Source organism: Phacochoerus africanus, chromosome 3 (genome assembly GCF_016906955.1).
Source record: "Phacochoerus africanus isolate WHEZ1 chromosome 3, ROS_Pafr_v1, whole genome shotgun sequence".
NCBI classification, from domain to species: domain Eukaryota; kingdom Metazoa; phylum Chordata; class Mammalia; order Artiodactyla; family Suidae; genus Phacochoerus; species Phacochoerus africanus.
The window spans coordinates 30,838,673-30,862,878 of record NC_062546.1 but is presented as its reverse complement, the minus strand read 5'-3'; the positions used below and the strand labels follow the sequence as shown (position 1 = coordinate 30,862,878).

At 43.5% G+C, this 24,206-nt stretch overlaps 1 protein-coding gene across 3 annotated transcripts in view; it reads left to right on the top strand.

Moving 5' to 3' along the window:
* Positions 1-24,206, top strand: part of DNAAF9 (dynein axonemal assembly factor 9) — a 154,200-nt gene that overhangs the window by 115,318 nt on the left and 14,676 nt on the right. For all 3 annotated transcript variants that reach the window (XM_047771506.1, XM_047771505.1, XM_047771507.1), the window contains exons 28-33: positions 3,198-3,323; positions 10,152-10,189; positions 15,682-15,817; positions 17,971-18,057; positions 22,142-22,248; positions 22,561-22,635. In XM_047771506.1, the coding sequence (XP_047627462.1) occupies positions 3,198-3,323; positions 10,152-10,189; positions 15,682-15,817; positions 17,971-18,057; positions 22,142-22,248; positions 22,561-22,635 (569 nt within the window). The remainder of the gene's footprint in view (positions 1-3,197; positions 3,324-10,151; positions 10,190-15,681; positions 15,818-17,970; positions 18,058-22,141; positions 22,249-22,560; positions 22,636-24,206) is intronic.

Below are 24,206 nucleotides of genomic sequence, written 5' to 3'. Positions count from 1 at the left end.
CTTTGTTTTTTTACCACCCCAGAAGTACATGGAAGTTCCCGGGCCAGGGATTGAACCCACGCCACAGCAGCTACCCAAGCAGCTGCAGTGGTAATGCTGGATCCTCAACCTACTGTGCCACAGGAGAACTCCTGCTCAGTATCTTTATTTTGGTGGTGGATATAGGAGCCTACGTAGGTGACAGAATTGTGTGGAACTTAATACGTACACTTACACAAATAAGTAAAGATGTAGAAATGTGAGTTTTAAAAAATTAATTTTAAGGAATTTGAGGGGCTTTATTTGTTTATACTCTGGAATATTGTAAAAATCATTCTTTATCTACATTTAAAACAAAGTATTTCTCAGAATGCTTGTATGAGATATCTGTTGTTTCAGAGGAAAGAAAGTTAAAGCCCTGCTGGGTTTTTGTTTTGCGTTTTGTTTCTGTTTTTAATAAAAAAAATACTGACCAGAGAGAGGCAACATGAAGCGTTAGTTTTTTGCCTTCATCCTGCAATTGGGCAGTTTAGCCACCTGGGCCGTTGGGACCAGGTAACAGTCTCCAGCAGCTGGATCAGTGTGCTCCCTTTTGGGCTGAGGCTGCCTCCTGCTGTCTGGAAGCCATGCCCAGGTTGGTTAGAGGGCAGGGGCTGGGCAGAGGGGGAGGACCTGAACAGGCATCCCCTGAACAAGCAGAGTGATTGTCCGCTGCAGTGGCTCCAGGCTGCAGTGCCAGTGTTGGTCTCACCAAGGTGCATGGGACCAGTTTTCACTCTAACCTTTTTCCATTAGTATCAGTGAAGATTAATGGAAAGTTCTGAAAACTTGGGAATTCCCCAGTTACCCTCTTTAAGGGAAATCTATTATATTAAAATGACCAAAATCCCAGCTATGATGGAAAAAATTAAAAATCATAAATACATAAATAAATAAATAAAGGAAACTGGATGTGGACTAGGCAGGAGCCATCTGTACTAAATCAACAACTTTTCTGTAAATCGCAAACTCTTCTAAAATTAAAAGTTAACCGATACATGAAAAAAATAAATCAATTAATTAAAATGACAAGAATCCTCAGGACTGGCTTTCTTTCAGTTCTTTTTATTTACCCTAAGAAATGAGAGTCTCTAAAACTTGTACCAAACGTGGAAAATAAAAAGCCCTCAAAAAATTTTTTTTAGCGAAAGAGGAAAATCTGATGCTGAGGAGCAAGACTGGGGCACTTAACCATGAGTGTTCAGGCCATTAAACACAACCACAGAGAGATCTGGGCCAGGGTGTAAGCTCCAGGACTGTGTACCAGATGTGTTGCTGTAAAGGCCTGGCAGTGTAGGGGGCTCTTCTAGCACCCAGACCCACTCAGACACTGCAGAACCAATGGAAAGCACCCCACGTGCTCATACATGCCCAGGCAGTGGGAGAAGCCTGCAAGAGAAGCCATTGAGCAGAGGGCTCGCTCTGTCTAGAATGGGGCACACCACCTTCTCTGCTGAAGCACTCACTGCTGGTTGGTCAGGACTGAAGCACTCTGGGGTCGGGGGTGCTAATCTCGTTTCTGGAATAAAGCCAAGTACTATTTAATAGGTGAATTGTTTGTAGAACCTCAGGATATGGCTCAGGCAGGCTGTACCTATACCCCAGCCCCAAGCTGGGACCCAGGTCCATGTGATCAGCAAGGCTGCCCATCAGATTTGCCTTCCCTCCATAAAAACTGACTTTTTGTGATAGGCTGAGTCCATCAGGAAAATGTTCTCCAGAAGATGAAGAGGGCAGATTTCCTCTTGGAGTGGCCACTAGTCTACCTAGAGTTCAGTGTCCAGTTCATTCACCTGCCCTGCTTTAGGCACCATAGATTATAGCACCCAACAGGCACCTTACATTCTTATTGCAGAGACAGACAATAAAACAAATAAGAAAATATATGAACATCATATGTAACTGATGTTCATATGATTCTTGGAGAAGAATCGGGATGGGGGAAGTAAGTACCAGAGCGGGGATTGCTGTATCACATAGACTGTATAGAGTCAGAGGATCCTCTCTCATAAGATGCCAGTAGAGACCTGAAGGGAGCTGAGGGCATGAAGCTTGCAGACATCTGAGGAAAAGAGCATCACAGGAGAGGGGGCAGAGGGGGCAAAAGTGGAAGTGTACCTGGCATGTCCAGGGAAGAACCAGGAGGCGAGAGTGGCTAGATTCAGGTGAGGGAAGAAGTAGTAATAAGTGAAACTCTTCCCTGCAGTGTGGGGGTCAGATCTTAGAGGGCTCTGGGGGCCATTTGGCTTTCTGGCTGAATGGAAGAGAAGCTACTCACTCAGTGGCTTGGCCAATGGCATTAGCATAACCCCTCTAATTTTTGTGTTGAAAACAGTTAGGGACAGAAGCAGAGAGGCCAGCAAGGAGGCTGCCGGGGGAGATCTAGGCAAGAGATGGTAGCAGTTTGGACCCAGTGGTAGAGTGGGAGTAGGAGCATGGTTATATTTCGAGGATTAAGAAAAAAAAATGGAGTCAAAGAAGACAACAAACAAATTTTTTGGCCTGGCAGCTGAAAGAGTGGAGTCTCCTCTGCTGAGAAGGACAAGACCTCAGGAAGAACAGACATAGGGGAGTTGGCTTGTGAACAAAGTAAGTTCTAACTAAAGGTATTGGCCCTGCAAGTCTGGAGTTTGGCAGGAGTTCCAGGCAGGAGATACGAATGCAGAAGGTGTTTGATGTGTGTCTACTGACCTGGAGAGGTATCTCATGATCCCACTTTCTCTTGCCTGCTTATTAGTATGAGATGGAAGGAGAGTAAAAAGCTGTTAAAGAAAATAGACCAATGCAGGAGCCCCTAACTTGATTAGAAAACTGACCTAAGGGACATCAAGGCCCACCCTCAGAGCCCCAGGGTCACCTGCAGCCTTCTCCGAGGGGGATGGGTGGCAGAATTTTTCTTCCACTCAAGTCTTGCACAATTACGACTAATAGAACTTGGAAATTCAGAAACACTGTAGACTCCAGAGGCTCTAAAAGACTAATTCAGGTGACCTGAAGGAACCCAGTTGCAGTATCCCCCTTTGGTTTCTCTTTTTTTACATTTTTTTAAAATTAAAGTATAATGGATTTATAGTGTTATGCCCCTTTTGGTTTTTCTTTCAGCCACTCAGCAAGCATTCTCCTCTTCTCCCACTCTATAGCCCCAGTCAGTCAACTAATTATTCCCTTTTTCTCTCCAGCTACACAGATGTTATTGATGTTGTCCAGGCCCTACAGACCCATCCAGACCCAAACGTCAAGTCATCCTTCACCATTGGTGCCATCACAGTGTGTGTGGAGCCCCTCAGCTGCTACATGGAGCACAGGTACACACTCAGGACCACCTCCAGTGCACAGGTGTGGTGTGTTTAGGGGTACAGAAAGCAGTTTTCTTCCATCTGTCAGAAGGAGACACATTTTGATGTGCGTTTGTCTTTGGAAGGCATCAGTCTACCTTATGTATGCTTAGTTGTTAGTTGATTAGTGGTGGGTCCTTGGAGGACCCCTTTGGACTGGCAGCTTCTTACTGCTTTTCTTTGTGTACTGGAAAGTTGCCCTTCTAGAGCAGTGGGACTTCAAATAGCTTCTCCCAGAAGAAAAGAAAGCCCATGGCAGGCTTTTCTTTTCCTTGTTAGCACAGGAGAGGGCCTTGTGTCCCAAGGCACTTGGAGTATTCACAGATACATTTTCATGTGGTTAAGCCATTTTAAAGTTATCTTATCTCAGTTAATGACAATCAATTCTCACTACTAACAGGTGGAGTTTTTTTGTTGTTGTTGTTGTTTTTTACTTTGGAAGTAATATAACAACAAAAAAAATTGAGTAATAATTCAGCCATAATCTCACTGACTCAGTGTAACTATTATAATCCTTGTGAATTCCTTTCTGGTCTTTTTTACATGGTCTTTTCTGCATGATTTTTTGCATTTGTGGTATACATATAACTTTATGTCTTGCCTCTTAGATTAACATATAAACATGTTATCATGTAAGTGAACATATATATGTTCCATATTACAGTGGTGATTACATTTTGATTGATTATGTAACCATTTTGTGTATGTATGGACATAATTGTCTTAACCAGATTCCCACTGTTAGTCACATAGGATGTGATCAATCTTAGAGAATGTTCCATGTGCACTTGAGAAGAATATGTATTCTGTTGCTTTTGGATGGAATGTCCTATAAATATCTATTAAGTCCATCTGGTCTATTGCTTCATTCAGGGCCTGTGTTTCCTTATTGATTTTCTGTCTGGATGATCTGTCCATTGCTGTAAGTGGGGTGTTAAAGTCCCCCACTATTATTGTGTTATTGTCGGTTTGTCCTTTTAAGGCTGTTAGCAGTGGCCTTATGTATTGTGGTGAACCTATGTTGGGTGCGTAGATATTTAAAATTGTTGCATCTTCTTCTTGGATTGATCCTATGATCATTAGGTAGTGACCTTCCTTGTCCCTTAAAATATTCTTCATTTTAAAGTCTATTTTGTCTGATAGGAGTACTGCTACTCCAGCTTTCTTTTGATTCCCATTTGCATGGAATATTTTCTTCCATCCTCTCACTTTCAAGTTGTATGTGTCCCTAGAAGTGAAGTGGGTCTCTTGAAGACAGCATACATATGGGTCTTGTTTTTGTATCCATTCAGCCAGTCTGTGTCTTATGGTTGGGGCGTTTAGTCCATTAACATTTAAGGTAAGTATTGATATGTATGTTCTTATTGCTGTTTTATTAATTGTTTTCGATTTGTTTTTGTTGCTCTTTTTTCTTCCCTTCTTCTCTTGTTCTCTCTTCTTGCGGTTTGATGACTATCTTCAGTGTTGTATTTGAGTTGATTTTTCTTATTTGTGTGTGTGTCAATTGTAGATTTTTGGTTTGCAGTTATTCTGAAGTTTTGATATAATAGGCTGTATATATATCCGAGATTGTTTTAAGTTGATCTCTTAATTGCAAGTGCATCTCCAGTATCCTGCATTTGTACCCTCTTCTTCTCACAGTTTCTGATTTTGGTAGCATAATTGTGCGTGGATGATTTCGTATCTTATCTGTAAAGCTTTTGATTTCTCCTTCAAATCTGAATGAGAGCCTTGCTGGGTAAAGTAAGCTTGGTTGGAGGTTTTTTCCTTTCATCACTTTAAGTATATCCTTCCATTCCCTTCTGACCTGCAGCATTTCTGCTGAAAAATCTGCTGATAACCTTATTGGCGTTCCCTTGTATGTTATTTGTTTCTTTTCGCTAGCTGCTTTCAAGATTTTCTCGTTGTCTTTCATTTGGGTCAGTTTGATTAATATGTGTCTCGGGATGTTCCTCCTTGGGTTTATTTTACATGGTACTCGTTGCACTTCCTGGATTTGAGTGAGTGGTTCCTTTCCCATGTTAGGGAAGTTTTCGGCTATTATCTCTTGGAATATTTTTTCTGTCCCCTTCTCTCTCCCTCTTCTCCTTCTGGCACCCCTATAATATGGATGTTGGTGTATTTAACGTTGTCCCAGAGTTCTCTGAGACTCTCTTCGTTTGTTTTCAATCTTGTTTCTCTTTTCTGTTCTGCATCAGTGATTTCCACTCATCTCTCCTCCAGCTCACTTATTCATTCTGCCTCCTGTATTCTGCTATGGGCTGCTTCTAGTGAATTTTTTATTTCAGTTATATTTTGCATTTCTTCTTGCTTAAGTTTATATCTTGTATCTCTTTGCTCAGTGTTTCCTGTAAATTAACCATCTTTGCCTCCAGTTTATTTCCAATGTCTTGCATCATCTTCATCATCAACAGACTAAAGTCTTTTTCCTGGAGGCTGAGACTCTCCTAATCACTTAGCTGTTTTTCTGTTTGTTTGTTTTTTTTTTTTTCTTTCTCCCTCATCTGAGTTACAGTTCTCTGTCTTTTCATTTTTATAGGTTTTTAGTGTGGTGACCTTTTTGCAGACAATAGAGTTGTGGCCTCTCTTATTTCTGGTATCTGCTCCGCTTGTGGCTGCATTTGGTATGGGGGCTTGCTATAGGCTTCCTGATGGGAGGGACTGATGCCTGCCCACTGGTAGTTGGAGCTGATTCCTATCCCTCTGGAGGGTGGGGCTTTGTCTCTGGGAGAGATTAGGGGCAGCCATGTGCCTGGGGTAGAGGGGGGGCTTTAGGTCTCTTTACGGGTGGGTGAGGCTGTGATCCCACCTGGATAGTTGTTTGGCTTGGGGCTTCTCAGTGCTGATGGGTGAGGCCCAGCTTTCTCAAAATGGCCACCTTCAGAGAAAGGCACACTGCTGAATATTCCCGCGAGCTCTGCTTCCAATGTCCTTCCCCAACAACAAGCCACATTCACCCCTGTTTTCCCAGGAGGTCCTCCAAGAACTGCAGTCAGGTTTGATCCAGATTCCTATGGAGCCTTTGCTTTTCCCTGGGACTCAGTGCACATGAAAGCCTGTGCGCCTTTTAAGAATGGGATCTCCCCCAGTCCCATGGCGCTCCTGTGCATAAGCCCCACTGGCCTTCAATGCCAGATGCTCCAGGGGCTCTTTCTCCCAGGGCTAGATCCCCACACACGGGAGTTTGATTTGGGGCTCAGAACTCTCACTCCTGTAGGTGAGTCTCTGTGATACAGTTACTTTCCAGTCTGTGGGGCTTCCTACTAGGGAGGTGTGGGGTTGCTTATATTGCGTAATCACCCCTCCTACCTCTTGATGTGGCCTCCTCTTTGTCTTCTGGAGATCTTTGTCTTCGGGATATCTTTTTGAAGATTTCCGGTCCATTTGGTTGAAGATTGCTCAGCATTTAGTTGTAAACGTTGTTGTTTTTAGGAGAGGAGTTGAGCTCCAGTCCTTCTATTCCACCATCTTAATCCCATCTCCAGTCACATAGGACGTCTCCAACTTTTTACTCTTATAAATAATGCTGTGGGAATATCTTTATCCATATAAACTTCTCAAATTTCAGATAATTTCATTAGAATAAAGTCCTCAAAGTGATATGATCAATTAATTGTATGATCAGTTTTTTTTTTTTGTATGATCAGTTTTATTACTCTTTATTCACCTTTCTAAATTGCTTTCTGAATGGCTTTTACAGTTTTTCCTTCCCCAGTGGTGTCCAGAAGTACATATTTCATCATCGGAGAATTCCTCACTGGGAAATTTCAAACATGACATTGTCCCTTAATAGAGCTATTTGGTTTCCTCTCCCTTTAGCTTAGTGAAATATATCCCAGGTCTTATTCATGTGGTCTTTCTAGCTAGTCCATATTATTATCATTTCCTGGTTAACTGACTTAGCTGTCCTTAGATCTTCATCTGAAAAAGCTCCCCTTTTATTTGAATCCCAAGTTAATGTCTGTAAACTTCTCATAGAAATTATGTTAGAAGTTACTTTCCTAATCACCTTAACTGATCCCAGGAAATGTCTTCACCATTCTCCCTTCTCTTTAGCTCTGACCTGGGTTTTGCTGTTACAAAAGAAAAAAGAAAAAAAAGCTAAGGTGGGAGTTCCCATTGTGGCTTAGTGGGTTTAGAACCTGGCATAGTGTCCATGAGGTTGTGGGTTCGATCCCTGGCCTTGCTTAGTTAAGGATCCAGCATTACCACGAGCTGGAGGTAGGTCGCAGATACACGGCTTGGATCCAGTGTTGCTGTGGCTGTGGTATAGGCCTGCAGCTGCAGCTCCAATTTGACCCCTAGCCCAGGCACTTCCATATGGTGCAGGTGCAGCCCTGAAAAGAAAAGAAGAAAGCTAAGGTGATCTGTTTTTCCTTCTGCCTTAGGTTAGGTTATATAGTGAATGTTGAGCATCACCATTGTACTTTGGAATGCCATATTGACTCTTATATGCCGATCTTTCTACCATTTGTGTCTCTTCGTTTTCTCAAGTTTACTTAAAGATGAATTAAAGTAGAAAGAGGTCTAACGTGGAATGAGGCACTACCAGAGAGATTATCATAGAAAGGTAGGAAAAGATAGTAATAAGCAAATAAAGACAGGTTACATTCTAGACAAGTACTCCTCTGTACTGTGAAGAAAAAATTAGGAAGAGAAACTAACAAGGTGATGTGGGAAGAGCTCAAAGAAGAGGAATAAAAGGTCTGGGAAGACAGAAAGGAAAGATCTTCCTTCAGTGATGAAAATGTTCTAAAACTGAATTGTGGCGATGATTGCACAACTCTGTACATTTACTTTAAAAAAATCATTGAGGAGTTCCCGTCGTGGCGCAGTGGTTAACAAATCCGACTAGGAACCATGAGGTTGCGGGTTCGGTCCCTGCCCTTGCTCAGTGGGTTAACGATCCGGCATTGCCGTGAGCTGTGGTGTAGGTTGCAGACACGGCTCGGATCCCGCGTTGCTGTGGCTCTGGCATAGGCTGGTGGCTACAGCTCCGATTCGACCCCTAGCCTGGGAACCTCCATATGCCGCGAGAGCGGCCCACAAAATAGCAAAAAGACGAAAATTTTTTAAAATTAAAAAATTAAAAAATCATTGAATTGTACACTTAAAATGAGAGAATTTTGGGAGTTCTCTTGTGGTACAGTAGGTTAAGGATCTGGTGTTATCACTGCAGCAGCTTAGGTTGCTGCTGTGGCTCAGGTTCAGTTTCTGGCTCAAGTACTTCCACATGCCACAGACCTGGCTAAAAAAATAAAATAAAAAAACACTTAGGATTTTTGATAGGAAATGCAATGAATTTGTAGATCTAGTTGGGGAATTTTGCCATATTAAGTATATTAAGTCTTCCAGTGCGTAAATGTAGATTAGGTCTTAACATTTATTTAGGTCTTTAATTTCTTTTAGCAATGTTCTTTTGTTTTCATTGTACAAGTCTTATACTTCCTTTGTGTAATTTATTCTTTTTGATATTGAATTTTTTGTTAATTTTATTTTTGGATTGCTCAATGGTAGTGTATAGATAGACATGCAGTTGATTTTTGTAAATTGATCTTACATCCTGCATCTTTGATGAACTCATTTATTAGTTCTGTTTTGGCTTGTTATGTGTGTGTGGACGCCTTAGGATTTTCTGCATACAAAAGCATCTCATGAATGAAGAGAGATAGTTTTACTTTTTCCTTTCCAAACTAGATGTCTTTTATTTCCTTTCCTTGTTTAATTACCTTAACTAAAACCTCCAGGGTATAATGACACCATCTTCCTTCTGATCTTGCTCCTGAGCTGAAGGGGAAAGCATGTAATGTTTAACCTTTAATATGGTTTTAGCTATGGATTGTGTATTACATTTATAATAAGTTTTTTTGAGAATCAAATTTTTTAAACTCTCAAATCCAGTGGTTTGGTGTTTTTTTGTAAAGTGGCTACTGAAGCAAAAATAATTTGCCTTGTTGCTCCTAGATCATGTTTTATTTTTTGAAAAAATGGGTGGAAGTAGAGTATAGTAGACTTTTGTTTTCCCTTACTGTGAGGTGGGGGTTAGTGTGGCTTCTGTAAGAACTGGGCTTAGTTTGTCTTTTTTTTTTTTTAGAGCTGCACCCGAGGCATGTGGAAGTTCCCACTCTTTGCAGCTTTTAAGTACCCTAACACAGGGTGATGCGAAAATAAAATTGTGTATGTAAACTGCTTGTACAGCGCCCATCCCATAGTACGACCTCAATAAAAGGCAGCTCTTCTCATTAATGTTAGTTTTCTTCGCCGAGAGAGCACTGTGATGTTTTAGAAGTTTTAAAGCACTGAGAATGTGCTTGATCCAGTCAGTTTCCTGCATTTCCTTCATTATTTGAGCTCAGAATGGGATTAAAGGGGAACCAGGATTCTGTTTTACACAGAAAGGGAAACATGGCAAATTTGGTACTGAAGGCCCTTGGCATAGTTAGGCAAACGTAACTTTTCTTTTCCTTTGAAGTGTCCCCTTTACTATCAGGACAGTATCTCTTTGTGGGGGAAAAAAGACCAAGCTCTCTGTCTCCATTTCCTGTAGTCTTGAGAGTGAGCTCTCCCCTCTTCAACATTCCACCGAGAATTGATCATGTGGGGACTTCTCTGAGGTTTGTAGAGCTTTAGTTCAAAGGAATGAAAACCTTTTGCATAACCCTGGCCATCCTTAATGCTCAGTGTTGCCTGCCAATCGGCCAACTGAGTAACATCTTGTATATTAGTGATACTCATATTTTATGAGAAATAATGAAAATTCTGAAATTAATGATTTTAAAATATTTTTTTTCTCCCTAGATTTCTTTTTCCTAAATGTCTTGACCAGTGTTCACAAGGTAAGTAATATGCTTTACTTCCTGCTTGAATGCCTTTCAAATTCTATTTAGATGCAACAGACTTTTCTTCATGCTCCAACCATTCTGGTTGGTTTGTTTTCCACCTACCATTCTGAAATCTAAAACCAACAAAATTGATCTAGGGAAAAGTTTGGCATTTTTTTGCTTTTATCATATTTGATAGGTAGATTTCCTTCAAGAGTTTCTAACGATAATGTGAATTGCGATGGCAACACCTCTTCTGAATTGGATATAAGTCTGCCCTGGCCTTCCAGTTAGTGTCAGTGGACTGAATAGGTATTCCTAGCCTCTAGATCAGCAAGATTTTGATGCATTTCTCCTGTCCCATGAATGCAGGGTATGGCTTAGTAGAACTTTCTCCCTTAGTGCCCTGCTACATACTCTGAAACTTTCCACATCTACTTTCCACCCATCCTGTAGTTTACACTCAGCCTTGCATTGTCCTTCCTTACTGTGAGGTGGGGGTTAGTGTGGCTTCTGTAAGAACTGGGCTTAGTTTGTCTTTTTTTTTTTTAGGAATAGTGGTTGGCTGCGTCTATCCACAGTGTCCACCTCAGGTTGATTAAAGAGATTTTATGGGGGTTGGGTCAATAGGATCTGGTAACAGCCTGGATTGGGAGGGTGGGGACATTGAAAAAGGAGGTATCTGGAATGACTCCTAGGTTTCTATCTAGCTTGGAAGATAGGGAAAGTTGGTGATTCATATTTGAAATGGAATACACAGGAGAAAACATAGGTCCAGGAGATAACCAAGGAGAGCTGTTTGATCCTTTGATACATTTTTGGTAGTCATGATCAAAGCCAAGGGTGTGGCTATCATCAGCCCCTTGTCCATTACATGACTACATGATTATTGCCACCCTAGTGCCCCTTGGCTTCTTGGCACTTTCTCCTTCAGTGACCGTCTGCTTTTTTTGCATTGGGAAAAGATGATCAGGCTACCCTGGCAGAGAGCCTTAGGGAAGTCCTCTATCCTTATTGTCCATGAATCTGGGTACTTACTGTCCATGAATCTGGGTATTCCTAGAATTATAACAGGAAAGCCCTTTTAGAACAAGACAGAATGAGTTCTCTCTGGCATTTGGTAGACATATTTCATTAACATTGCCTTCCAACTCATTGTTCAGAAGCAATGTGTGTCAAATTCTTGCTTACGTAAAGAAAGCTAGGGATGTGGGCAGATGACCTTGAGGTCATACATGCTGTTTTCTGAACAAGGGGCTTGAAGTGACAGTGTCTTAGTAGACATCTTCCCCTTACATCAGGGCCCAAAAGACCCTATAGACTGATCTGACCTGGCTCACCATGGGCATGGACTGTCTAAGGAGACAGGAGATAAAAGGCAAGTATTTCTTTCTCCTCAGGGATTTGATGGCTCTCTTAGAGGTAGGATCTGCCACCGATAAACAAACATTTCATGTCCCAAGGGAGCAGTTACCTCCTTTGTTCCTGTTCATGATTTCATGAGTCAAGCTCCCTGATTCACTGCTTTTACAGCAGGCGATTATTTTACAATGAGAAAAGCGCTATATTGTAGCCCCAAAATGATGTGTATTCAAAATTCCAAGGATTGGGAAATAATCTCAGTGCTTAAACAACAAGCCAGGCTCATTATAATGCTGGCTTTAAAGCAAAGGGCAGATATTTTACTACCTGGCCTGCTTTTAGAAGTATCTGTAGACAAAAGAAGTGAGATTTGTATTCTCATGGGCTGCTGGAAGCCTGTAGCCAGACTGGGATGATCACACAGACCTCAGAGATGTTTCTCCACTCTTGGGAATGGACCAGGTCAGGCTGCCTGCTCACTCACAGCCCAGACTGATGAGACCTTGGCCAGATCTGAGTGTCTAGTCCTTGATACAGAGCAGAAGCTCCTGCTTCAAGCCGGATGAAACCGCCTACAGTGGCCTCTTCACCCTGTGCTCCAGATAACTGCTGTACCTTACCTCAAAGATGGTATTTCCTCTTGGCAGGTAGCAGTTTGCATAGCTGGCCTGAGGAATGCTGGGGATAATCCTTTTGCTTGTTTCTCCATAAAGCAAAGCCCCTTTTCTATGTCCAATTCCTGACCTAGAATCCAAAGCCCACAGGGTTTGTCTACATGGTACTCCTGGGGCAGACAGGACTTTGAGCAAGGTGTGTGTGTCAGAGACCCAGACCCTAGCCTTTCCTTGGGCAGGCCAAGCGAGGCCTGCGCTTGTGACCCTGGTGCATGCTGCACAGGTCGGCACATTTGCACTAATCTGAGTCCAGTTTATTTTGCCCAAGACTTATATACTAAACTGAGTCCTGGGGCCTGTATAGATCTTCTCTCAGCCTTTCGTGGCTCCTCCCTGCAAGATCCACCACAGCTATTCTTGTCTTCCACCCCTGGGAATCTCAAGGTCCTTTTGCAGGAGCCGGCTCCCATATTTGCTATCTCTGGAATGTGCTGAGCCTTCTAGAACCCTGCCTGCTTCCCCACTGTGCCACATTCTGGGCCTGGCCACCTGGCCTTGCCTCACAGTTTCCAAAGGCCCCAGCCACTTTCTGTGGCTGCTCCAGGACATGGAGTTCTGGCAGGAGGCTCACCAGGCTGTCCTCACTGCCTCCCCACAGCCTTCCTTTCTACATGGAAATGGGAGTACAAACACTGCCAATGTTACCTTTGCTAGGAGACTTCTCTGACACTCTTAATGTTAAAGCTTCTGAACAGGAAGGCATGTGAGGAACCTTTTTAACATAGAATAAACAAGATGCAGATATATTCTTCATTTGAATTCCTGAGTCTTGTGCTGTTGCCACATCTAAGTCATACATGAAGACCTTGAGGATGGAAGTTTCAAGTATGGGAGAAGCTGTAAAGAAAATGAGATTCTGAGAGCTCCTGTTGTGGCTCAGTGGTAATGAACCTGACTAGTATCCATGGGGATAAGGGTTTGATCCCTGGCCTTGCTCACTGAGTTGAAGACCCAGCATTGCCATGAGCTGTGGTGTAGGGTTCAGATGCGGCTCAGGTCTCAGGTTGCCGTGGCTGTGGCTTAGGCCAGCAGCTGCAGCTCCAATTGGACCCCTAGCCCAGGAATGTCTGTGTGCTGCAGGTATGGCCCTAAAAAGAAAAAAAGAACTTAAAACAGACTGTAAGGCCACCAGTTGTCAAAAGGAAAGCAGAAAACAGAATGCAGAAATCATACTGCTGAAGGTTTTTAAAAATTTTAACAAAATTCCACATAAGGTGACAGAATCAAAGTGTCAGTAAATATAAATGGCATAAACATCTAGTAAAAGGAAAAGTATCTTGTATTAAACCAAAAAATCAAATATAATTATAATATGTTCTATACAGGAGAAGCATTTTATTTTTTGTCTTTTTAGGGCTGCACCCACGGCATATGGAAGTTCCCAAGCTAGGGGTCAAATCAGAGCTGTAGCTGCTGGCCTACACCATAATCACAGCAATGCCAGATCTGAGCCATATGTGCAGCCTCCACCACAGCTCACGGAAACCCTGGATCCTTAATCCACTGAGCAAGGCCAGGGATCGAACCCCCAACCTCATGGTTTCTAGTCAGATTTTTTTTCTACTGCGCCATGACAGGAACTTTCTCAAGCAAAATATTGAAAATGGTTAATGATAAAGGACGCCATGGAGTTCCCGTCGTGGCTCAGTAGTTAATGAATCCGACTAGGAACCATGAGGTTGCAGATTCGATCCCTGCCCTTGCTCAGTGGGTTAACGATCCGGCGTTGCCCTGAGCTGTGGTGTAGGTCACAGATGCGGCTCGGATCCCCGTTGCTGTGGCTGTGGTGTAGGCCAGCAGCTACAGCTCCGATTCGACCCCTAGCCTGAGAACCTCCATGTGCCGCGGGAGCAGCCCAAGAAATGGCAAAAGTACAAAAAAAAAAAAAGGACACCATGTATAACCTCTCATGAATATTTTTGTACCAAATAATTCAAAAGAAAGAATACACCTTTATTTTGTTAGTAAATAGCAAATAACTTTCTTTCCTTTTATTAAAGTATAATTGAGGTATAACATTATATTTCAGGTGTACAACATAATGATTTCATATTTGCTTTGCAAAATAATCATCACAATAAGTTGTTTTTTTTGTTTGTCTTTTGTCTTTTTGAGGGCCACACCCGCAGCATATGGAGGTTCCCAGGCTAGGGGTCTAATCGGAGCTGTGGCTGCCAGCCCACGCCAGAGCCACCACAACACCAGATCTGAGCTGTGTCTTTGACCTACACCACAGCTCACGGCAACGCTGGATCTTTAACCCACTGAGCGAGGCCAAGGATCGAACCCACAACCTCATGGTTCCTAGTCAGATTCATTAACCACTGAACCACGACGGGAACTCTGTAATTAGCCAGTGTTGATAATTCTCGAAGTCAGCGATGGGCACATGGGCATTCATTTTACTATTTTTTTTCTACTTTTGTGTATGTTTGAAATTTTCACAATATTAAGAAGTGAATAAAGTGATTGACTAACACAAATGCAAATGATCTTGTAGCAGAAATGGTGTGTGTGCTGTATTCATAGCCATGTAAAAATAAGAATAAGTTTGGAAGGGGAGTTCCTGTCATGGCTCAGTGGTTAACAGAACCTGACTAGTATCCATGAGGGCACAGGTTCGATCCCTGGCCCCACTCAGCGGGTAAAGGATCCAGCATTGCCAAAAGCTGTGGTGTAGGTCACAGACACAGCTTGGATCCCGAGTTGCCGTGGCTGTGGTGTAGATCAGCAGCTACAGCTCCAGTTCAACCCCTAGCCTGGGAACCTCCATATGCCACAGGTGCAGCCCTAAAAAGACAAAAGACCAAAAAGGATAAGTATGAAAGAGGTATTATAATTGTGTTGGCATAGTGGGATGTGATAAATTCTCTGGTTTCTGTATTTTCTATAGTGTTGTGGATTTTACTTATTTATTTTCACAGAAAGGTTGGGAGTGATTGTGGCCCCAGTCCACAACCTCTCTTTACATGGGCCCCCCTTCCTTACTGTGTCACTATGTGACTCTTTCTTAGCACTTACCTCGAAACTGTGGGTCCATGGGTGAGACTCCTTAACTGTGCACTCTCTGAGAGTGGTTAGCGCCTGACAAATGGTTTGTGCTTGGTAAATGACAGTGTTCTGAACTAATGAAAGTCATTGGCACCAGTTCCTGAAGAGGTTAAGTACATGGGATGTGAAAAGGACCCTTTGATGAAGAAGCTCCAGGTATCAGCCGGAAAGAATTAAGACAGAGGTTAGGAAATGAGGCAGCTGTAGCATTGAGGCCATTCACTGCAAGAGCTTGCAGTGCAGAGCGGGGAACAGAATGATAGTTCTGTGTATTAGTTTTTTTTTTTTGGGGGGGGGGTGTCTACACAAGGGGACTGCTAAAAGAAATGGTCAGGGAGGGAGCAAGGGCTCACATTTGTGTGAACTCTCAGCCCCAGTCAGGACTCTGAAGGCTGAACCCCTCCTGGTTTTATTTCCCAGGCCTAGTGAGTAACGTGGTATTCACCAGTCACACCACCGAGCAGAGGCACCCTCTCCTAGTTCAGCTGCAGAGCCTCATCAGGGCTGCCAATCCTACTGCAGCCTTCATTCTTGCAGAAGATGGGATCATCACCAGGTAAACTTCACTCTGCAAGACCAGCCTCTTCCTCAGATACAGAACTCTGGCTATGACCTCCTCAGTCTTATCACCGAATCTAAGACCTGAGCATTTATAGAAGTCAGGTTTTGAAGTGCTTTTGGTTCTGCATAAAAAAATCCCCAAAAGGGCCCGTGTGTCAGTATCTTGTACTGTTTTGATACGTTTTGTTGTGATGCATTCATGTTCTCATTCATTAAAGATTGAAAGTCAAGACTAAATGTTCTTTGTGTTAAGATGTGAGAGACATGACATAGAAACATAGGGAAATTATATCTTACTTCATAGACTTGGGTCCAAAGTACAAACTAAAAGTAGAGAATGAATTACTTTGTATGTGAATATATGTATGAAGAGAAAACATCTGGTCATACAGCAGTATTGTTTGCTCAATAAGAAGGCTAAAAGGCATATACATCCTCACAAATTAAGTCAGTAAGAAGGGCAAACATGCAAACAAAAGAGTGAATCTATCTGTCTATCAAAGTAATAAGTACATACACAATAATTCAAGTAGCTTTTGAATGTAATCCTCTGTTGGAACCCTGATTTCAAACATCACTGCTTAGAGAAGGGAAATTATAAATATGAAATGGGAAAGGTAAGGAAAAACCCTGCATATGTGGAAGTTGAATTGGGAGACTCAATACAAATTCATTATTTCAAAAAAAAAAAAAAAAGATTAATTCCTAGTTCTTTCCATTAAAGGGGACCAGAAGTAGTACCACAGCAGCAGTTAGTACCTCTGCCTCTAGATCTTGGTTTCTAAGTACCAGTCCCCACTGCAGGATATCAGGACTCCTTGGAGAATTGGCTGATTGCAGGTCTAGGCAGTAAAAGTACGAGGTGACCCTAGTACATTTATACCAGAAAAGCAAGGAAGTATTCAAAGATTAGTGGAGATATGTCAAAAGGATACAAAAACTAGCTTAAGAAGCTCCCACTACCAAATTTGGAACAACTTGAGTATATGAGAGAACCACGATAATTAATGGGCTCTATAGCACACAAAGTGAGTCCACGTGATAATCAAAACATGCAGAAGGACAGAACCGCAAAGCTCTGCTTTGTAGAAGGATGCTGGCTAATAAGTAAGCGAGAATCTCTAGAACTAGAAAGTCCTTTTGTAACCTTTTCTATCACTCCACAGACTACTTACTACTTACTTCACAGTGGAGAGGTCTCGTCTAGAACACATGACTTTAACCAAATGATTAAATTTAGCAGGACCACCCATGGGACAGACTGACATCATGGGCCTCCTTCATGTGACACCATGGGAAGGACATAACATCCCCTGGCCATCAATCTTGCCAAAATGTTTAACTGAATCTAATCATTCAGAGCAACCAAACAAATCCAAGTTGTGGGACACAAAACAGCTGGCATGTACCCTTCAGAAATGTCAACTCCATGAGAAACAAACAAAAAAAGTTGGAGGAGTTGTTCTAGATTAGAAGAAAATAGCGATTGTAAATTCAATGAGCAGTCCTTGATTGGATTACCACACAAAAGGGGAGAAATTTGAAAATGGGTGTATGTTATGGAGTTCCCGTCGTCGTCGTGGTACAGTAGAAACGAATCCATCCGACTAGGAACCATGAGGTTGCGGTTTCAATCCCTGGCCTTGCTCAGTGGGTTAAGGATCCAGCATTGTCGTGAGCTGTGGTGTAGGTCGCAGATGAGGCTCGGATCTGGCGTTGCTGTGACTCTGGAGTAGGCTAGCAGCTGTAGCTCCTATTCGACCCCCAGCCTGGGAACCTCCATATGCTGCGGGTGCGGCTCTGAAAAAACAAAAGACAAAAAAAAAAAGCAAATGGGTGTGTATTAGATCAGTACATCTCCAGCTTTCCTGTGTATATGAACCTTTCAGGGCTCTTAACTGAAATGAGGGTTTTTGGAAGTTCCCATGTGGCATAGCAGGTTCAGAATCCTGGTTTTGCCATAGCTGTAGCACAGGTCTCATTGTGCCTTGTTCCTAGAGATAGGTACTGAGATATTTAGGGGTGAGATAACAGAAAAATGAATATGTGTGTGCTTGCGTGTGTGTGTGTGAGGTACGGAGAGGAAGCACAGGGTCAGGTTGAGGTTGATGGTCCTGATTAACTGGGGTTTTCTGTGTGTTTTCAAAGGAATGAAGACATTGAACTGATTCTCTCAGAAAATAGTTTTTGGAGTCCTCAGATGCTACGATCTCGATATCTACTGTACCCTGGCTGGCAAGTATCATCATTGAAAAGTAGCTATGATTTTTTTGTAAACCCAGTGATTTATTTGTTTATAGAAATGAAAAAGTGAAAATGCCAGTTGTGCTCTACAAGGGTGACAGTGGCAGCTTCAAGGGCCTGCCATGTCCCAGTAGCCACTGACCTTGCCAGAAGTCCAGCAAATTGAGGCCTTGCTGAATGTTGAGACTTAATGAGTCATCGTGTAGGCACCAAGCACAACAGTATCATATGTTTCCTCTAGCCTCCAGGGAGGGCAAGGAGGCTGGCCTGGAACCAAGGAGATATAACCCTTCCAGGTGAGAGAGTCCCCCTGAGAAACCCTAGTCAGTCCTCTAGGGTTCCCAGCCGACAGGTAGGTTCCCTGCTCTTGTGGCCCAGGAGATGGTCTCTTCTCCACAGGTGGCCTCCCAGCCTGAATCTGTCCCTCAGATGGGAGAGCAGGAGAAAAGAGAGGGGGAAGTGCACTGTAATCATGCTTGAGCATCACTTGAGCACCTACTGTGTGCTACACGTTGTTCTAAGACTTTGCTCTCCAGTACAGCAGCCACTGGCCACATTTGGCTACTTTTAAAAATGTAAATGTAAAAGTAATAACAATTAAAATTTAAAATTCAGCCTTTTCAGTCACACAAGCCACATTTCAAGTGCTAAATGGCTCCCTGTGACTAGCAGCTCCTGTGTTGGACAGTTCAGATCCAGAACATTTCTGGAGTTCCCGTTGTGGCACGGTGGAAATGAATTTAACTAATATCCCTGAGGCTGTGGGTTTGATCCCTGACCTCGCTCAGTGGATGGGGGATCCGGCCTTGCCATGAGCCGTGGCATAGGTTGCAGTTGCAGCTCAGATTCTGAGTTGCTGTGGCTGTAGTATAGGCCAGTGGCTACAGCTCCAATTCAGCCCCTAGCCTGGGAACCTCCATATGTCACGGGTGCAGCCCTAAAGAGCAAAATGAAAGGAACATTTCTGTCATCACAGAAAGTTCTGTTGGGAGTGTCACTCAGAGTTCAACCTGTGTTCTCTCATTAATCCTTAAGCCAAGCCTAATAGGTAGATTCCATTATTGTCCTCATTTTTTTTTTAATGATTTTAATTTGTCCATTACATTTGGTTTACAGTGTTCTGTCAATTTCTATTGTATTGGAGCAAAGTGACCCAGTCACACATCTCTATACATAAAGGAGGTTCCCAGGCAAGGGGTCGAATTGGAGCTGTAGGTGCTGGCCTCTGCCACAGCCACAGCAGCACAGGATCTGAGCCACATCTGCAACTTACACCACAGCTCACAGCAACACCAGATCCTTAACCCACTGAGCGAGGCCAGGGGTCGAACCCACAACTTCATGGTTACTAGTCAGATTCGTTTCCGATGCACCACAACGAGAACTCCTTGTTCTCATTTTAGAGATAAGGTGAATGAGGCAACAGGAAGTTAAGTGTCTTGTACAAAGTCACACAGCTAATAAATGAGAGTTGGGTTTCAGACTCAGGTTATGTGGCTTCAGACCCTATACGTGTAACCAACATGCAGCACTTGTCCCTGTACAGAATGGATAACTAGTTTTGTTCTGCTGAAGTTTCAGGGGAAGACAGATGTTAACGCTTAGCCAAAACTGATAGCTCGGGAGTTTCCGTTGTGGCTCAGTGGTTAGCGAGTCTGACTAGGAACCATGAGGTTGTGGGTTTGATCCCTGGCCTTGCTCAGGGGATTAATGATCCGGCATTGCTGTGAGCTGTGGTGTAGGTTGCAGACGCGGCTCAGATCCCGCATTGCTGTAGCTCTGGCATGGGCTGGTGGCTACAGCTCCGATTCGACCCCTACCCTGGGAATGTCCATATACCGCGGGAGCGGCCCTGGAAATGGCAAAAAGACAAATTTTAAAAAACTGTTACCTCATGTTGATTTGTGTTTTTGTTTTTGTTTTGTCTTTTTGCCATTTCTTGGGCCGCTCCCGCAGCATATGGAGGTTCCCAGGCTAGGGGTCTAATCAGAGCTGCAGCCACCGGCCCACACCAGAGCCACAGCAATGCAGGATCCGAGCCGCGTCTGCAACCTACACCACAGCTCACGGCAACGCCGGATCGTCAACCCACTGAGCAAGGGCAGGGACCGAACCCGCAACCTCATGGTTCCTAGTCGGATTCGTTAACCACTGCGCCGCGACGGGAACTCCACCTCATGTTGATTTGAATCATCTTTATTATCCTCATTACTCCCCTCAGCCACCCCTCTACATCCTCCAGCCGCCCCTTACATCACTCATATTTTGTACCAGCAAAAAACTGTACTATTCTGTTTAAAACACAAACAGGAGTTCCCGTTATGGCACAGTGGGTGCAGCCATAAAAATGAAAACACCCCAGAAGGTCAATATGTGACATTGAAGGTTTTCAGGCATGTTGTTAGAAGGGACCTCTGATTTGAGTCACATCAAACTTAATTTAAATAGGGGGGATCATTCCGTATCCCTGACAAGATAATTATATCTTAGCTAAAAAGAAAAAGATGGAGTTTCTAGGATGAAACCCTCCTCTCCAGTGGGTTTCTCCAGTAGCAGAAAGCTACCGACCTTTTGCTGCCCATACCTCTGGGCCTGGGCCTGAGGCTCCTGCCATCTGCACCTGGTGCATGCCTAGGGAAGCACCCATTCTCCAGTCCATACCGACTCATTCTGGGCATGGCCTGCATTAACCTAGCTCAGGGCTCAGGCTTTTCTGGAGGCAAATTAATTTAGGAGAGAGCCAGGTGTGAGGGAGTTCATTAAAAGGCTGTGAATCTATAGAGACTGAACTCTTCCTTTATCAAAATCAGTCCTTGTAGAGAATCAGAGATGGAGGTGCCTCATAAGCACCCTTTGGGCCCTCCCTTCTGAGGACCTTCTGAGTCTGTTCCTAGGAATTAGATAACTTACTCTTTTAGCAAGATGGCAGTCATCAGACTCATGCTTATTCCTGTATGTTACCCCCTCTCTCCTTGGGAGAGGGCCACCACCTCAGAGTGAACAGGCTTTGGCTCAGGACGTGCTCAGCTCTGTGCTGTACAGATTCTCAGGCATTCCCCTCCCACGGCCCTGTCTGTGGTCATCAACCCCATCCCCCCTCCCCTGATAGAAAGGCTCCTTCCTTATCTGGAAGGAGTCCTTGTGTATTCTTCTGCTGATCCCTCCAAATTCCTCTAGGGATTCAGGCTCTGAACACAGAAGCCTGAGAAGCCAGTGGTCTCTAAATCTCATGTTTGGACAAGGGAAGGACAAAAAGAACATCAAGTTGCAAAAATGTTAGCCACCACCTTGCTAATTTCAACAATATAAAATTCAGTGCAATTTTAAAACAAAAGAGAAATTCCCATTGTGGCTTAGCAGGTTACAAATGTGACTAGTATCCATGAGGATGTGGTTCAATCCCTGGCCTAGCTCAGTGGGTTAAGGATCTGGTGCTGCCAAAAGCTGCAGTGTAGGTTGCAGATGTGACTCAGATCCAGCATTGCATAACTTTGGAAGCTGAGTGATGGAAATTCATTATACTAATAACCTTCTATCTTTGCATAGTTTTGAATTTTCCATAATAAGTTAAAATTTTTAATGAATCTGTGGCAGTTAGTATGTCTGCTGAACTCAAAACCAAGAGTATAGATCAGAGATGCCCCAGCCCTTTGGCTCCTTCCAGAACGAGTATACTCATAATGTTGGGTCTGTAAAGCTGCCTTCAGGGAGGCTGGGGCAGAGTTGGCGGCCTGAAGAGAGTGGGAGGCGATCCTGAGCAAGAGCTGCAGTGGTACCAGGAGGGACTTCTGATCCCTGGTGGGACACTGGCAGGCTTGAAAGGAAGAAGGGGTCTTTGACTTTAAGGAGTTGCTAGTCCAAAGGAGGTAAGACCACTCTGCTCTCAGAGGTCATACATGCTTCCCAGTCTCAAGGTGAAAGAGACATAAATGCTTCCAAGTAAGTGTTTTGTACACAAAACTGCATACAAGTAAAGGAAAATTCAACTATGATATATGTAGTTCCTTCCAATGTGTTAAATAATAACATTCAAAGCCCCAGTTATTCACATTTATAATTTTTTAAACCTTTCAAGGTATGAAGGTAAATTTGATGCTGGATCAGTCTTTCCATTAATGGTTCAGATCTGTGTATGGTTTGGTCGTCCCTTGGAGAAGACTCGCTTTATGGCCAAGTGTAAAGGTAAGCCTTAACTGGGACATGTCCCAGACGCTGGTGAGAGGGCCCCAGAGTTGTCCCTTCTTCCTGGCACCATTTTAGTATTCTGTGTGCTGTCTCCTCTCCTTACCATCTGGGTCTGAAAGCAGACAGAGGAATTTGAGGACCCAAGAGTCTCTTGTGCCAGGGGAACAGCGGCAGAGCTGTTGGGGAGGACCTGTTGTGGGTACCTGTGAACCCTGGACCTTTTCCAGTCCCTAACCCTCTCAACTGTGCCGCCCTGGACTTGGCCTCTGCCCCCAGGTGAGTAACAGTTCTGTCCTCTTCTTTCATCAGCAATGCTGTCCTCCATCAAGCCAAGTCCCTTCTCTGGAAATATCTACCACATCCTGGGCAAAGTGAAGTTTTCAGGTAACTGGGGGCTTAGATTTGGGAGCTCTGCACTCTGGAATCCTCACATCTCATGATGGGAGTTCATAGCCTGTGCTGGTGCTTTGCAAACCGCTCCTGCCTCTCAGAGTCTCAAAAAAAACCCTCCCCTCTGGGTCTTATACCATCAGGCTTCTCCAAGCCTCCCTGCCGGTCAAGTCCCCGGTCTTTCTCCAGGCCTTTCTGCTCTGCAGTGGAGAATCTATCCTCCTCCCCTTGCATGAACCTGCCTGGGGCCTCTCCTCACAGCTTCTTGAGTTCCTTGTTCCAGAATCTCACACCCCATCCCTCTTGAACCATCTGTAGCCTCCTCCTAGACCTGTTACCAGGAGCTACCCTGATGCTGAGCTCTCATCTCTGGACCATTTCTGCCAGTCTTTAAGCCTTCCACTTGCCTTCTCTTCCCTTCTGTTCACTAGACCTGTTTGTCAGTCTTAGACCTCTGGAACCCTCACAACCTGAAGTCTGTCTGCTCTGGGCTGGGGTTCAGGGAAGGCACCAAAACAGGGAGTTAGTCAGCTCAACATTGAGAAAGGGGAGACTATTCCAGGGAAAAGGCACAGCATGTTCTGTGGACCTGAGGGGGTTGGGGGGAGCACATTGCAGCAGCCAGAAAGGGTTTACTGTGGCTGGGGCCTCAGGGAGGAAGTGAGGGAGTATATCTGTTAGGGCATCTTTGGCTATTATAACAAAAAACTCCAGCTCGGCTAGCAGTTATGCTCATCAGCTACATAGAAAGATGTCAAGAGGTCTGGCAGCATAGCAAAGCTACAGAAAACCTAGGGAGCTTCAGTGTGGCTTTTTCTTTTCTTTTTTTTTTTTAAATCTCGATTTTTTTACTCAATAAATTTTATTATATTTATGTCAAACCGCTGTCATCACAACCTAATTTTAGAACATTTCCATCCCAAACCCACAGCCCATCCCTTCTCCCCAAGACTGTCTCCTTTGGTAACCATAAGCTTTTCAGTCTATAAGTCAGTTTCTGTTCTGCAAAGAAGTTCATTGTATCCTTTTTTTAGATTCCACATATAAATGATGGCATATGATGTTTGTGTCTCACTGTCTAACTAATGTAGCATGATAATTTCTAGATCTATCCATGTTGCTGCAAAAGACATTATTTCATTCCTTTTTATGGCTGAGTAATAGTCCATTGTGTATGTGTACCACATCTTTATCCACTCCTTTGATGATGGACATTAACATTGTGTCCATGTCTTGGCTATTATATATAGTGCTGCAGTGAACTTTGGGGTACATGTGTCTTTTCAAGTCATGGTTTTCTCAGGATAGAGGCCCAGGAGTGGGATTGCTGGAGGAATCTCCATACTGTTTTCCATGGTGGTTGCACCAATTTACATTCCCACCAACAGTATAAAAGAGTTCCCTTTTCTCCACACCCTCTCCAGCTTTTATTTTTTGTAGAATTTTTGATGATGGTCATTCTGGCTGGTGTAAGGTGGTACGTCATAGTTGTTTTGATTTTGCACTTCTCTAATAATTAGTGATGTTGAACATCTTTTCATATGTTTTCTGGCCATCTGTATGTC